At 48.6% G+C, this 16,220-nt stretch overlaps 1 protein-coding gene across 4 annotated transcripts in view; it reads left to right on the forward strand.

Moving 5' to 3' along the window:
• Positions 1 to 15,998, forward strand: part of TFAP4 (transcription factor AP-4) — a 69,654-nt gene extending 53,656 nt beyond the window's left edge. For all 4 annotated transcript variants that reach the window (XM_043974983.1, XM_043974981.1, XM_043974985.1 and 1 more), the window contains exons 2-7: positions 7,762 to 7,927; positions 9,287 to 9,385; positions 11,270 to 11,440; positions 12,260 to 12,406; positions 13,995 to 14,162; positions 15,294 to 15,998. In XM_043974983.1, coding sequence (XP_043830918.1) covers positions 7,853 to 7,927; positions 9,287 to 9,385; positions 11,270 to 11,440; positions 12,260 to 12,406; positions 13,995 to 14,162; positions 15,294 to 15,494 — 861 coding nt within the window. In that variant the 5' untranslated portion in view covers positions 7,762 to 7,852 and the 3' untranslated portion in view covers positions 15,495 to 15,998. The remainder of the gene's footprint in view (positions 1 to 7,761; positions 7,928 to 9,286; positions 9,386 to 11,269; positions 11,441 to 12,259; positions 12,407 to 13,994; positions 14,163 to 15,293) is intronic.
• The last annotated feature ends 222 nt before the right edge of the window (positions 15,999 to 16,220 follow it).

Raw genomic sequence — 16,220 nt, forward strand, 5'->3', positions numbered from 1 at the left:
TGCTTTTGGGAGCGTGGCTTCTCCCCAGCCTCAGTTTCCTCATTTGTAAAATGGGGACTAATACCCCACCTCCCTGGAAGGGTTATTATGATTAATCAGAGGGAAAGATGCTATTAAGTGACATTTCTATCCAGGATGCGCTGGTAGATGTTTAGCAGTTGGCTCTCTCCAACACACTTCAAGTTTAATCTTCATTATTAACATTCTCCATCACTTTCTTAAGTCTAGACAATCAATAAAACAATAAATCAAGTCCTGATTTAGAGCTTGCCAATTTCCGAGGTGTAAATGCTCACACTGAAAGATTTTAATTGGCTCTCTGGAGCTGGCTCCAGTATACTCCTGTTTTATAGCAAACTTTAAGTCTAGAAAGGACTTTTGTACTTTACCTTGTAAAGCAGTTTCTAAATGTATTATTATCCCCATTTTAGAGATAGGGAACCTAAGGCTCAGAAAGGTTGAGTGACATATTCAAGGTTCCATATCAGAGGCAGGATTTGAACTAAGATCTTTTCCTAGTTCAAGTCCAACACTGACTGCTCTACCACACTACCTCTAGTCCTGTCAAGAACCAAGGTCCAGGGAAAGTGGCCACTGTCCCTCTTCTTCCTCCTCATTAGGGGCATGTAAGGTTGAGTGAGAAAAGTTCCTCTTTGCAACTCCCCAGGCAAGCGCTGGACCTGCCCTGCTCCAGTGACCACTGGCATTTCTATAGCACCCTCCTCCATCTCTACCAGATTTGATGTGGCCTCTATTTCTGGCGTTTTGCTTCAGGCCAGTATATCTGGCATCAGGTTTGGTGTGCAGTGTTTCAGCTCCGATCTCTCCTGTACTTGGGTCCATTTAAAGAACGATGATGATTGTTGCTCACAATGATGACCTCTCTGAGCCTTATGAATCATCAAAGAGGGATTAAATTGGTCTTAATGTAGCTTTGGTGTTAAGCGCCACATTGGGCTGAGGAAAGGAATGTTTGCCTCCCATCTCTGGCTTATTTAAAACCTGAGTGTGATCTGTAATTAGTCTATTTATTGCTCTCTTTTATTTTTATTTTATTTTTTTTTAGTGAGGTAATTGGGGTTAAGCGACTTGCCGAGGGTCACACAGCTAGTAAGTGTCAAGTGTCTGAGGCTGGATTTGAACTCAGGTACTCCTGACTCCAGGGCCGGTGAAATTTTTTTTAAAGAAAAATAAAGCAGGGGCAACTAGGTGGCGCAGTGGATAGGGCACCTGCCCTGGAGTCAGGAGTACCTTAGTTCAAATCCGGCCTCAGACACTTAACACTTACTGTGTGACCCTCAGCAAGTCACTTAACCCCCATTGCCCTGCAAAAACCAAAAAGCAAAAAAACCCCTTCATTTTAGAGGTGCAGCCTATATTGGAGGACAAGCCCGTATTTGGCCCAATGCGGCATGTTTTGTTGCACTCTTAAGTCTTTTGAAAGGGACACTGAGGGAGGCACAGATAGAAACTTCTTTGATCATTGTCGATCTGCTTGATGATTGAAAGTATAAGGGAAGGGAAGGAAGGGATTGGAGTGAAACAAAGAACAGCAGCTCCTAATTCTCAGGGATCCTCACTGGCCTCTGTTTTGTTTCCTAAGCAAATCTCGGGTATGATTCCAGGGGATAGCTAGGCCTACAGGGACCCACCTCTCCCAAGTCTGGAGTGGCACAGAGCTGAGGTCCTTCTTTCTTTAACAGTCAAAATTGGGCAGTTAAGTGTTGTAGTTGGCTGTGGCCCCATAGCCACCAACCAACACTAGCTGCCACTTTTACCTGGGGGCTTTGAAGGAGCATTTTGGGTCCCAGAATTGGGGGGGGGGCAGGGAGTTACATACCTAGCTTCAGAAGAATCAGCTGGGACCCAAGGGCAGGCAGGAGCAAGGGGACTTAGTCAAGATTCTTATTATGTATATACCAGGCACTGTGCTAAGGGGGGAGGGGGGATGCCAAAAGGTCTTTCAAATTCATTTGTTGATCTTGGACAAATTGCTTGATTCACCCAGGCCTCAGCTTTTTCATCCATAAAATGGAGGGAATAATCCCAACTCTGACTGCCTTGCAGGGAGTGTTAATAGGGATCAGATGAGAGAATGGATATGAAAATAATAACACCAAACATTTACACGGGGCTTTAAAGTGTCCAGAATGTTTTCCCTTTTGAACCATAAGGAAAATGAAACCCAGAAAGGAGAACTCGCCTCTTCAGTGTCATCAAGGTAGTAAACCGGAGGGGTAGAATTTGAACTCAAGTCTTCTTGATTTGAGTTATAGGATTAAAGAAAAGACTCCAACACCACAGTACAACTCAATCCCCTCAGGTTTAAGAGGCGGGAGGGGAGGGGAGGGGCTTAAACTCCCTTAGCGGGGAAATAAGTGGCAGAGATTCAGATCCAGGTCTTTTGATTCTAAATCGGGGGCCAGGGCTCTTTCCAATACGCCACTTCAGTGGGACCCAGCTTTATGATTTCCAGAGCACTTTGCCATTCTTTTCCCCATTTGGTCTCTCATTTGGGGAAACGGTTCCTAGGATGTAGCTGAGCTGGGACTGGGAGCCCGGCAAAGGACGCATCCGGACTTGGTGGGGGCAGGGATACACTAATGTGAATTAGTAACAAAGCCCGAGGTTTTAGAAGGCAAGGAGGCTTTTTGCCCCTGACCTCCCCAGCCCTGCTCCGTGCCCCGATCTGATTCTCAGGCTGCCTGGTCTTTGACCTTTCCTGAAAGTGTCCTCTTGGGCTGCTGACTTCCTAACAGCTGATGATCTCCAAAGTCCCTGAAGGAGTTTAGGTTCTTCCCAGAGATATCTGCAAGGGGAAGTGGGGGGATGGGAAGAAGAACAATAATACTTACAACCTAAAAAAGTTAATAAAACAACTTAATATCAATAAAAATGAATAAAAGAAAAAAAGAATAAAAGAACAGACAACTCCTCTCCTTCCCTAGGAACCCCTGGGAAACTTTTTTTTTTTTAAAGTGAGGCAATTGGGGTTAAGTGACTTGCCCAGGGTCACACAGCTAGTAAGTGTTAAGTCTCTGAGGCCAGATTTGAACTCAGGTCCTCCTGAATCCAGGGCCAGTGTGGAAACTTTCTACCCTAACCTCAGCTATGGCTAGTTGAAGGATCAAGCTTTTTTTTTTTTTTTAAAGACTAGATATTCCCTGAAAAGGGGTGAGGGTGGGACTGACTCCCTGGAGAATCTTTGGAACAAAGAATTTGGAGCTGGAAGGAAAGTTCTACCAGCTGATCCACAGAGTCCCCTGAGGCTTGCCTAAAGTTTCACAATTTACTAAGAAGTAGATCTGAATACCGGCCTCCTTTGCTTTTCATCCAAGCAGCTCAGTCTGCTTCCTGGGAGCTCTGGCCCTCCCGGTTCTAAGGTGCGTGTCCTGAAGCTGACTTTAGTCAGGTCTCTGTAGCTTCCTATTCCATGGCCTACCCTTAACATTCCCCCACACCCCATTCACACTAGCGAAGACATCGATATCATTTGTGATGAAGTGGATTGGGAGACAGGAGACACAGTTAGAAACCCAGAGGCACTGGCAATACCACTGGTTTGTTCTGTGCCCCTAGGGAATTCAGTTCAGCAAGTCTAAAATGATGTTCATTCATTCATTTAACAAGCATATATTTATCACCTACTATGTGCCAGACCCTAGGACAACAGACAGAGATGAAGATCAAGTCCCTGATCATCTGGGCTTTATTTTCCCCATTTGCAAAAATGAATGAGTTGGAGTTCTTTCCAGGTTTGATGTCCCGGGTCCAGAGAACTTGGGCCTGATCCTGTTCTCCTGGGGGGGGGGTGCTGCTTTGTTCTAGAATTGCCCCTAAAGTCAGGATTTGGCTCCCAATTCTTTGGGGTGACCCCCTAAACAGACTGTTTAGTTGTCAGGCCCTAGAAGGAGGCAACTCTGGTCACGTTCCATTATATTTATGGTATATATCTACTTCAGTGAGGGGAGGGAGGGAGGGAGAGGCAGAGGTAGAGGTAGGGAGGAGGGAGACAGAGAGAGCACGTGCATGCATGTGAGTGATCTAGGGCTCATGTGTCTGTGTGTGTATGTGTATGTGGTGGTATCAGGTGAGGAGTAGGATGAAGCTTATTAATACTGACTCCCTCCCTAGGGTTGTAAACAGTGGGTAGAGTTATAGAGTCTGGGAGTGTTGGATTAGAATCCTGCTTCCTATACTTATTTGGTAGCTGTGTAACTAGGCAAATCACTGAACCTCTTTGAGCTTCAGTTTGCTCATGGACAAAATGAGGGTATTGGTAGTATCTAGCTCATGGGGTTTGTTTGGAGGCCCAAATCTGGTGATGTATGTAAAGCACTTTGCAAACTTTAAAACACTCTGTAAACTTATCATTATTATCGGTGTTAATCATCAGGTACTTATTAAGCATCTCCCATGTGCTGCAGGTACAAAGAACAAAACAATCTATTGGCAAGGAGTTTACGTTCTGATGGGGAAGACAAGGACACAAACATATCATACAAACTACACACAAACACAAGATTGGGAGGGAGATTATTTCTTGAAGGGTAGGGATGATTATTCTCATTTGACAGTAGAGGAAACCAAAAAAATTTCCTGGCCAGGGTCACCAAGTGAGATAGTGGTGGGTCTGGTACTTTTGGCTGTCATCCTCAGTTTTTCCTGCTTTGCCACAGGAGGTAACTATTCTAGATGTTGCATTTGTTTCCTGGGTTTGGGTGATAAGCCCCCTTCCTTTTTTTTTTTTTTTCTTTCTGAAATTGGAGTGAGGAAAAGAGCTGGGGATGACCCCTTTTAACTGGTGCTGAGTGAGCTATGTTGGGTTTGTGTATTGGAGGAGGTAAGTGATGATTTCTGAGGGCTCCTTGATGGAGAAAATGACTTTGCTGAGAGGGCTGGAATCATCTCCCCTCTTGGGGATTTCTGAGGGCCTCCTTGCCCCCAGCTTCTTTACCCTGTAGAATTTCCCTAGTGATGGGATTGTAGGCATCAAGACTGCTGTTGATTCTCCTCCTAGCTCAAGGTTAGGAGGGAGGATACTGTGAGAAAAGAGGGGGACTGGGGCCCACCACCCCGTCCCTGGGGCAGGTCGCCTGGGGAGGGGGCTTGGCAGGAAGCAGGCAGGAGCTGTGGTTTTGGGTGGGGCCAGCTGGCCTCTGCTGGGATCACAGCATCTGGAAGCCATCAGTTTAGGGGAGAAGGAGGGAAAAGGACCCAGAATGGGAACTGGGGGGGTACTTCTCATCCCAGGCCACACACACAGGCCCCTTGGGAGTGGTGGCATTCATTACGCAGGACTATCTGTCCATCTGCCCCTGTTGCCTGCTAAATTTTCTCTTCTATTTCCCCATCCCGAACTTCTTATGACCAGCATTCCAATCCCGTGCCCAACGTCTCATTGTCCTTTTCTTCTATTGGGCTTTGCTGCCTGTTCTTCTTGAACAGTGGAATGACCCCAAAAGATGCTGGGGGTGCTGTTTTCCTGAAATTAGATGGTGGGCAAGCTAGGTGGCGCAGTGGATAAAGCACTGGCCTTGGATTCAGGAGGACCTGACTTCAAATCTGACCTCAGATACTTGACACTTACTAGCTGTGTGACCCTGGGCAAGTCACTTAACCCCCATTGCCCCGCAAAAAAAAAAAAAAGAAAGAAAAAAAAGAAGTTAGATGGTATGTCCACCTCTGGGGAGCAGCAGGAATGATACAGTGGGTTCTTTGGGAGTTAGAGCAGAGAGGTAATCCTCCCTTTGAGGAGAAGGAGGGTTACTGCTGTTCTGGGGTCAGTGTATGATGCGGGGTACTTGGGAAGGAACAAGTGGCTCTGAGGGTGGGCTAACTAGACAAACAGCAAGGCAATTTTAATCTGGAAAGAGGGGGAGGAGTCTAAGGAAAATAGATAAAACCATGGAAGGCTATGGAGAACATTGGCTGGATTACTAAAGCCCTAGATTCTTGCCCGAGGGCCCGCCTTCCCTTTGAAGCTAGAAGGAAGATGTTTTAGGACAAAGAAATCAGGGAGATGTACTGGGCATCCCAAAAGTTTCAGTGCAGTTTAAAACATCAGTAGCTTAAAACCAGCACCAAGAATTTTGGGGCACCCTGTATGCATGTGTGTCTACATGTCATCCACTCACTAAGCAGGCGATGGGGGCCCATACCTCCCACTGCCCTACTTTGCGATCTTGGATTTAGAGCTGCAAGAGACCTTGGAGGCCTTCTGATTTAGCATCCTCATGTAGCCCAGGAGGTTAAGGCATTCACCCAAGGCCATATGGTTAATATTTGTCAGGAGTAGGATATGAACTGTTAAGGCTAAAATTCTAGCTAAACTATCTAAAATAACTCATGAGTGGTCACCAATAAATTATAAGCTTTAGCAAGAGTTAGACTTTTAAGCATTTATTAAGGAGAATAAGAATTTGGTAAAGAGAGAGAGAAAGGCCTACATTCATCTATCTATTAAAGGGAGAGCGCATTTCTAGCTCTGTTCTCCACCAGGGTCCCCAGGAAAGAGAAAGAGACAGAGCGCCAGGCTCCCCCTTCCTCCTCCCACCAGCAAACATCACTTCCTGACGCCAAAGAAAAGATGCATGGTCTTGCCCTCAAAGACCTTCCTTTCATGGCGGAGCTTTTCTACAGTAAGTCTCCAGCAGGTGGCGTCATTCCAATTGTTATAGAACCATGGTCCTTTGACTCTTGAGGTGGTGTCCTTTCTGCCTGCCACCTCCCCGTGTTTCCCAGCAGCTCCCTTCCCTTCTCACTTTCCTCATCTGTAAAAGGATAGGGGTTGGGTTAAGTGATCTTAAAGGTCCCTTCCATTTCTTAAATTCTGTGATTGAAATATGAGCTGGATACAACAACAGGTCCAAGGGGTCTGAGAGAAACCCTCGGGCGATTGGTCCCTGATGACTCACTGAGGGGTTTTTTGTTTTGTTTTGTTTTGTTTTTTTTAAGTGAGGCAATTGGGGTTAAGTGACTTGCCCAGGGTCACACAGCTAGTAAGTGTTAAGTGTCTGAGGCCAGATTTGAACTCAGGTACTCCTGAATCCAGGGCCGGTGCTTTATCCACTGCGCCACCTAGCCGCCCCAACACTGAGGGGTTTTGAATGCAGCTTCCAACTCGTGAAAGTAACGGTGGCCTTGCCTACCTTGCCTCTTGGGCCCCTCTCTGAGGCCTGATCTTGCCACGTGTCTCCAATGCTGTGGACAGCCTATAAATCTCTCTCTCTGCTTGTCAGTGGGGTGTCCAGACCTGGATCAGGGGCCACACCAGAAGTGGCAGAGTAGGAGTGGGCACGGGGTCAGCTTGGCTCTCTGCTTTGCTTTGGTGTCAGTGAGAAGGAAATGGCTGATAGGAATCTGTTCGTATCCCTCCTTGGAATGGATTAGTGACAGGATGTGGGGTTTGTGTTCCCCTCTTAGCCCTCCCTTCCTTTTCTCTCTGGAGATGTGTAAGGGAACAGCAGGGCTGGATAGTGGTTTGAGGGGGACTGGTAGAGATGGGGTTGCAGGAGGGGACGCACCAGATCACGTCCCTTTTCCCTCCCCTCCTGGTGCTCTCTTTTTTTTTTTTGTGGGGCAGTGGGGGTTAAGTGACTTGCCCAGGGTTATACAGCTAGTAAATATCAAGTGTCTGAGGCCGGATTTGAACTCAGGTCCTCCTGAATCCAGGGCCAGTGCTTTATCCACTGCACCACCTAGCTGCCCCCACCTGGTGCTCTCTTGCTGATGGGCTCATAGACTTCTTTCCCCTTACAGCCTGGCCAACATTCCACTGACCCCAGAGACCCAGAGGGACCAGGAGCGTCGGATACGTCGGGAGATTGCCAACAGCAATGAGAGAAGGCGCATGCAGAGCATTAACGCGGGGTTCCAGTCCCTGAAAACCCTCATCCCCCACACAGATGGAGAGAAGCTCAGCAAGGTGAGTAGGATGCACCTTGCGAGAGGAGCAGGATGGTTCCTGGGCCCCTTCTCATTGGACTCTGGGTAGAAATAAAGGGGCATTAAGGCCGGTTTTGTCAGATGTTTCCCAACGTGTGATTCTTCTTTTCAAGCCCGATGGTCTCATCTTTTCTTCTGTGTACAAGGAAAGAGGGGCCGGGAGAAGGCAGGTGGTGGCTCTGGGTGGGGGACAGAAGACATTTGTGGTGGTAGCTGATCTTTCTGACTCTTGACTCTCTTAAGCTATAAGCATCTTGATAGGAGGGTAGGTCTCATGTCTTTGCTCTGCAGCGCCTAGCACAGTGGGTGTTGTGCATAGCAAGAGGTTAACTTGTTAGCTCATTAAACTGTACAGTTTGAATAGCCAGAAAATGGGTTTTCTTGTAAAAAAAAAGTTTAATTTTTATTGATGCCTTTTGTTTTTATTTCACATGAGTTTCCAGATCTATCACTCTCTTATCTCTAGCTAGTGAACTATACCCTGTAACAAAGATTCTAGAAAGCAGGAGAAAAAGGCAGTTCAGCAAAACCAACCAGCCAGTGAGGTGGTCGTGTCTGACAGCATATGCAGTATTCTGCCCTTGTAGGCCCTCACTTCTGCCATGAAGGGAGGGCTGGAGATTGGGCTTTCAGCATGCATACTGCTCCATTCACCTACTCTGCCCAGCCCTGTGTGTGGTAACATGGTGGGGGATAGAAAATAAGACCCAGTCTCTGCCCTTAGGGAGCTCTTTGTTCATGTGGAGGGACAGCACTACTGTGTATGAACAAAGTAGGGAGAGTTTGTAAGGGCAGGAAGGCCATGGGAGTCTAGTGCAAGGAGGGAGGGATGCCCAGGGTGGGCAGTGATGATGGCACAGAGGAGGCTGGCACCTGAGCCCAGGAAACAAGAAGAAGGGCTGACCAGCTCTTTCCAAATTTCTCATCTGTAAATGATGGGTTGTGACTAGAGATTGTCTCTAAGCACCCCAACTCCTTTGTAAGCATTCGATCTTAGGGTGCTGTTAAATGATAGACTATAAAATCCCAAAGGAAGGAACACAGCGGGGTGGAAGGGGAGTTTAGTTCCTGGGAACTGCTGGGTCTGGAAAGGGAGAAAACCCCCCCAGAAGCTTTCCAAGGCTACCTTCCACTGGCTCCGTATGGGTCTTGTTTGCATCAGCTTATTGACATGTCTTCTTCCCCATTAGAATACAGTCTCCTTACTTTTTGGCTCCCCCTCCATTAGCACAGTGCCTGGCCCTCAGCAAGGGCTTAATCAGTGCTTGTGTATTGATTTTGACCAGGGTAGGGTGGAAGGTCTGACCTTTTGCACCCTCCTCTTTCTCCTTTCTGGCAGGCAGCCATTCTCCAACAAACAGCAGAATACATCTTTTCCCTGGAGCAGGAAAAAACGAGGCTTTTACAACAGAACACACAACTCAAGCGCTTCATTCAGGTAAGGATGTACCTTGGCCACCTGGCTTCCACCCCTGAGTCCTTGCTGGTTCATCCCCTGTCTCCCTGCCTAATCAGAACATTTCCTCTGGACATGCCACCGTCCTTGGCAGGCCGAGGGCATCCTGGCTGGTACCACTTCACCAGGACACAATTGGCCCTGGTCTGGGAACCCCCCCGAGGGAGGCATAAGTTACACTTGGCTGGCATTGGTCAGCCTTCCCATAATTGGGCAGTAAAGGGGTTTCTTTTCCATATGACAGAGTATGTATCCTGGTTAGTTGGGACCAAGTCTGATCAGGGATCTGGAAGCTGATCAACAAGCCATGGGGATTCAGGGGAAAGGACACGCTGACTTGGAAGTCAGGAGACCCAGATTCCCTTTTCTTTTTCTTTTTTTTTTTTGTGGGGCAATGAGGGTTAAGTGACTTGCCCAGGGTCACACAGCTAGTAAATGTCAAGTGTCTGAAGCTGGATTTGAACTCAGGTCCTCCTGACTCCAGAACTGGTGCTTTATCTACTGTGCCACCTAGCTGCCCCCAGATTCCCTTTTTGACCCTGACACTAACTCACCATGTCCCTTCTTTTTTTTCTTTTTTCTTTTTTTTTTTTTGGTAGGGCAACGAGGGCTAAGTGACTTGCCCAAGGTCACACAGCTAGTGTCAAGTGTCTGAGGCTGGATTTGAACTCAGGTCCTCCTGAATCCAAGGCCAGTGCTTTATCCACTGTGCCACCTAGCCGCCCCCATGTCCCTTCTTTTTAATCTGGGCCTTAGTTTCCCCCCTCATGTAGTTAGGGAAACAAATAGCCCAGGGAAGTGGTTCATGCAGTAGCTGATCAGAGGAGGGGAAGATAAATGGAGGAGGAGGTGCTTGACCTGTTCCTTCCTGTCTTCTACAAAGAGCATTGGCCCCTGCATGTGAACCACCACCATACTGAGCCCCCTGAAGCATGGCCCTAAGTGAGAAGCCCAAACTGCTAGATAAAGCATCGACCCGGATAGTGAGTGGAGTGGAGATAGGGGGTGGGAAGACACGGAGTGTTGAGTGCCTCAGTCGTTCCTCTATGGGCAGGCGCTATATTCCCATGAATGTATATGGCAGATTTTTGTAAATAGTACTACTACCTTGCATTAGGTATATCCCCTTTCAGATATTATTGAAGATACTGTTTGCTTTGATGTTGAAAATATAAGGCAGGGGTTGGGGGGGGGTGGCAGGTCTTTATTCACCATTTTACAAAAAAAGAAACAGTTTATTCTAGGTGATTCCTAAGGCTTCTTCTAGCCCTGAAGCTAGGATTTTAGGACCAAGTTGCTAAGCTGTTCATTTTTGTTCAACTCTTCATGACCCCATGGACCATATTGTCCATGGGGTTTTCTTAGGAAAAAAAAAATACTGGAGTGGTTTGCCATTTCCTTCCCCAGTGGATTAAAGCAAGCAGGTTAAGTGACTTGCCCAGGATCACACAGCTAGTGTCTAAAAGCCAGCTTTGAATGCAGGCCCAGTGCTCTATCTATTGAGCCACTTAGCTGCCTCTAAAATCAAGGTCATAGTTATTTGCTGTTCTGGGATTAGAACCCAGTTCTCCTAAATCCTAGACCAGTCTTCTTTTTGTGATATCATAATACTCTACTAGGGGAGCTAGCTCTGTAAGGAGTCCTCTGGTAGGCCGCTTGTAAGTCAAGTTGGATTTAATGTAGTGGGTTTGCTTAGTATTGGGGTCACCTGCATTTGACTGCCATCACATTGATTGTCCCCAGCTTGGATGGGGGCTGGCGTCTTTCTCCAGCCCTTCCCACGGGGCTCCGGACCAGCCATACATCCTTCCCTGGGTGGGATGCTTTGGCCATTGACTCCCTCCCCCTCCCCCTCGGGGTGCCCAGGAACTGAGTGGCTCATCTCCCAAGCGGCGGAGGGCAGAGGATAAGGACGAGGGCATTGGCTCACCAGACATCTGGGAGGATGAGAAGGCTGAAGACTTGAGGCGAGAGATGATCGAGTTGAGACAGCAGCTGGACAAGGAGCGTTCGGTCCGAATGATGCTGGAGGAACAGGTGAGTTGGAGGGGGGTGGGCGGCGTTGGGCTCCCACCTTAGGTCATTAGCCTCATCGTGTAGGCCTGTCGCGCCCCCTAGTGGAGGTGAATAGACCAGTTCCAATCCTCCTCCTCATCTGGTTTCAGTCTAGGTCTGGGCACAAGGGGTTCCCCTGGAAGGCTGTTCCTCTCTCTCTCTGTGGTGGGCAGAGCTATAAGTAAGGAACACTGAACCTCGATGGTCAGTTTTCCTACTAAGGGCTGGGCAAGACCTTCCCTTCGAAGGCCTTTATTTAGCTTTCTCGTGTTTAAAAAGCTTTGGTGTCTGTCTGCTTTGTGCAATGTGCTAGGGACATTCAGAGTTCTGACTTGTCACCAGGGGGCCGTGGGTTAGTGAGGAGCGCCAGACGTGCTACCTCTGTCCTTGGGCCTCGGTTTGCTCACCCATAAAGGGGCAGGGCTGAGTCTCTCCCAGCTTGGACAGTCTACATTCCATCCCCTGAGGTCTCCTTGAGCTCTTCTACACGGCATTCCATGGCCCCTTCGCCTTGAACATCCTTTGAATTGTGGTCCAAGGTCTCTTGTGGCTCTAAGGCCTGTCCCACCTCCGACATTGTCAGTGGCCTGCCTGGGGCCCTTCTGGCTCTGCCGTGCCATGTTCTAAGGTCCTTTCCGGCTGTGACCGTACAAAGCGTTTGAGGCTACATGGGCCTTGGCCTGCTACTAGGACTTCTGGGGGCTTGGGGGAGAGGGCTGTTCCCTTAGTCCCTTGATCTCAGGTTGGTGGTGGGGTAGGAAAGGTCCTAGGCCCAGCCTCCTGAGCCAGCCCTACCCGCAGGTACGTTCTCTGGAGGCTCACATGTACCCCGAGAAGCTGAAGGTGATTGCCCAGCAAGTCCAGCTACAGCAGCAACAGGAGCAGGTGAGATTGCTGCACCAGGAGAAGTTGGAGCGTGAGCAGCAACAGCAGCAGCTCCGCACTCAGGTGAGTGTGTGTGTGTGTGTGTGTGTGTGTGTGTGTGTGTGTGCGTGCGTGCGCGTGTGCGTGCCTCTCTCTCTCTCTCTCTCTCTCTCTCTCTCTCTCTGTCTCTGTCTCTGTCTCTGTTTGTGTGTTGGGAGGGACTAGAGCAGGCAAGGCTGGCTTTGGGAGCTCGGTTGCTGTGGAGGGAGGCTCTGGCACAATGGAGAAATCACTGGCCAGAAGCCAAGTGACCTTGGTTCCAAGTCATTGCCATTCTGGGCCTCAGGTATCTCCTCCACATACTGAGGGGGCCTGACGTGGGGATCTAGCCCTTCCCTACCCTGACGTTCTGGGTTGTACCTCGGCCTGGCAGTTGGGGAACCTTTACCGATGCCTCCTGCAAACCCCACCGTGTGCTGGTGGTTTTGTAAGTGAGATGAAAGGGCACCCTTAAAAGGTTTACGGGGCATGTGGGATACACAAGGCAGTCATACGTGAGAGAATTGGAGAGCAAGTGAAGGCAGTTTGTAATGGTCTCATTTAGCAGTGGTGTAGACCAGTGGTTCCCACCCTATGGATTATGGCCCCTGTGGGGGTTGTAGAATTATTGAAGGGGATCTGTGAACTGTCACTTTGTTGTTATGAGTGTTGAGAGGCAGTGGGGAGAGTGCTGGATATGGGGACAGGAAAATTGGGTTCCCATTCCACTTGGGACATGTACTTATGCTAGGCGAGCCATTAACCTCTTAGAGCCACATTTTCCTCATCCACACAGTTGGGGCAATAATGACTACTTCTCTCATAGGATTGTGAAGAGAGTGCTTTTTGCAACTTAAAACATTTTATATAAGTTTTCATTCTCCTTTCCCAACCAGTAGGACAATTACTTTCTGGTGGGATAGCATCTCTGACTTTTTTGTTCTTAAAAGAGGGTCTTTATACTTAAAGGATGGGAACCACTGCATAGATTATTGGGCTGTAAGAGTTCAGAGAAGAGAACCAGATCCTCGTCAGTCAGAGAAGGCTTCATGAGGGATTTGGGATGCTTTAAGATTATTAGAATTTGGAGAGGCACAGAGAAGAGATTTCTGACTTGGGGAGGGGTACCATAAATCCAAAGCATAGAAATGGGAGTCAGCATGTTATATAGTGGAAACAGTGAGGAAAACTTCTTCCTCAGACTGTTTGGGGTAGGTGCAGGGGAGTGGTGGTATCGAAGGCTGACTGGGGAGGTTGGACAGGGTGTGGAAGGCCTTGAATGTCAGGCTAAGGAAGGAGTTTGAATTTTTTTTTCCAGCTCTTGGGCACTTTCACTGTCTTATCATTTGAGGAAGATTATGGCAACATGTGCAGAATGATTTGAAGGGAGAGGCGAGAGACCAATTAGGAGGCAGTTGTAATAATCCAGGCATGATATAATAAGAGCTTAGACTAGGGGGATTAGCAGTCGTAATGGAAAGTATTCATGAATCCAAGAGATGTTTTGTAGGAAGAGTTGGGGGAATTTGGTGTGTAACTGGATGTCTGGGACAAAGGAAGAGTGAATAATCAGTCTGATGGGAGACAGAAACTGTATCTTGAGGCCAATTCTTGTACTATCTCTGTTCTCCAGCTCCTGCCTCCTCACGGGCCTCCACCAGCTCCCACCCACCACCCCACAGTGATTGTGCCTGCTCCCCAGCCCCCACCCTCCCACCATGTCAACGTAGTCACCATGGGCCCTTCATCAGTCATCAACTCAGTCTCCACGTCCCGGCAGAACCTGGACACCATTGTGCAGGTAAAGAAAGGAGGGACAACTTGTGCTCTAGGGATGTTGGTAGGGGCGGTGTCTAGTTCTAAAAGAGGAAAGGAAGTAGAGGGAAAGACCCAAACGGGTCGGGTCTACAGGCTCTGTGAATGGAGATGGGGATGGGGAGGGGGGCGGGAATGAAATTTTTGTTTACACTAGAGTGAAACTGCTTGGAGTTTCAACATCTATAAAATGAGAATAATATTCATGTGTCCTAGTGATGCATTGGGAAGATCAGAGATAGTGGACATGCACAAAGCCCCATAGTGAAGAGGGATAGTCTGACAGGAGTGGAGGGACTTGGGGGAGGCGAGAACTGAGAGTGTACACATGCTGACCACACTGCCAGGGGCTTTTAGGGTTCCTTTAATTTCTGAGCCTTGGGTCTTTAGGTATAACAAGTGCTTTCCCTGCTTTCTCACTCCTGGGTCATCTGGTGGTCCACAGGAGTGAAGTGGGCTGGCCTCGGCTGTGCCCCAGTGTGTAAGGGAAGGCTTGATCTGTCTCAGGCTCATGTTGGTTAGATCAGAGACTCAGGTTTTCATCAGTGGTTGCTCAAGCTCTGGGAGGGATATGAGGAAATTTAAAAGACTTTTACTTTTGATAGAGAAATGAAGAAAGTTAGTTACAAATGCTTTATTGAGTCAATAGGTAGTGAGGTTTAAAAAAAAGGCAATTCTAATCCTTTCCCTCAGGAAAATAGCTGGTCTGGCCTGTTGACAAAATTTTTTCTCAACTTGGTAAAAGCACTTTTTAAACCAGCTTCATTGTTTTCCAAATCCCCAGTCCAACTTCTCTGTAGTGAATTAGGTCTCGCTTGTCAATGTCCCGTAGGCACATTGTTGTAGGCATGGGAGGTGGTGGTATAGAGGGCCAGGAAGGGACCGTTGGCCACCCTTTGCCCTGATCTGTTCCCATGTGTGTCCCATTGAGACTGACCAAAGTGGAGAGGCCTTGTCTTTCCAGCGAGAGATTCTAGAGGAAAAGGGAGGGCTTGGGAAGAGCTCTTTTGGCTGAGTTTTCTGGGAGTGGGGTTCTGGGCCTGCTGTGGGGCTAGAGATCTCAGGAGCTGGAAGCCTGATTGGTGTCCTTGCCCCAACCCCAACCCCTTCTCCTTAGGCAATTCAGCACATCGAGGGCACACAAGAGCAAGAGGAACAGGACCGAGAAGAGCAGCGACGGGCGGTGATCGTGAAGCCGCCAGTCCGGGCCTGCCCTGGAGCCCCTGCCTCTGACACAGCTTCAGACTCAGAGGCCTCAGACAGTGATGCTATGGACCAGAGCAAGGAGGACCCAGCGGGGGATGGGGATCTCCCCTGACCCCCCCCACAGCCCTCCTCTCCTCCCCACCCTCAGGGGGGCGAGGGGGCAGGGGCAATCGTGGGGAGAAACGCTCGAGTTCTCAGAGCAGAGAGATTTTTACAAAATTACAATGTCATTTGGGTCTCTTTTATGACCTCTTTTCAATACTGTAATTCTTAACAAAGCCAACACACCCAACTTTGGAGGAGGCTGGGGAAGGATGGAGGGTGGAGCTGGGACACAGGTGGTACCAGGGGGCCAGGGCATGGCTAGAAGAGGCCGGGGAGGAAGTCAGGGACTTCCCTGGCCCCTTTCCACTAAACTGTTTTGCATTTAACTAAAAAAGGGGGAAAAGTACCAAGATATTTCTTCCCTCCTCTTAGAAGCCAGTCCTGGAAAAGTGACCACCCCTCCAGTTCGCCACTCATTCCCCTCCCTTCTCTCTCCCCCTCCCCCCTCCCCCTCTTGTTTTTTCCTCTTTCCCCTTTAAGCACTTAAATGGATTTGGGGGCTGTGGGTCTGGCTGGGCTGGGGCTGTTTGGGGGCCTGGGTGGGGGTGGGTTCTGTATGTTGCTTCTTGGTTTGGGGTTTCCTCATGCCCCCTCCTCCCTTTCCACCTGGCTCAGCACTAGAATTAGCTGTTATTTCTTACCCCCCTCAACCTTTCCCCCTAGGTTTACCCCCTCCTCCAGCCACAGCTGTCTCTGTCCTTTTCTTTCTTTTTTTTCTTCCTTTCTCTCTCTC

This window comes from Dromiciops gliroides, chromosome 1, assembly GCF_019393635.1.
Source record: "Dromiciops gliroides isolate mDroGli1 chromosome 1, mDroGli1.pri, whole genome shotgun sequence".
In the NCBI taxonomy this organism is placed as follows: Eukaryota; Metazoa; Chordata; class Mammalia; order Microbiotheria; family Microbiotheriidae; genus Dromiciops; species Dromiciops gliroides.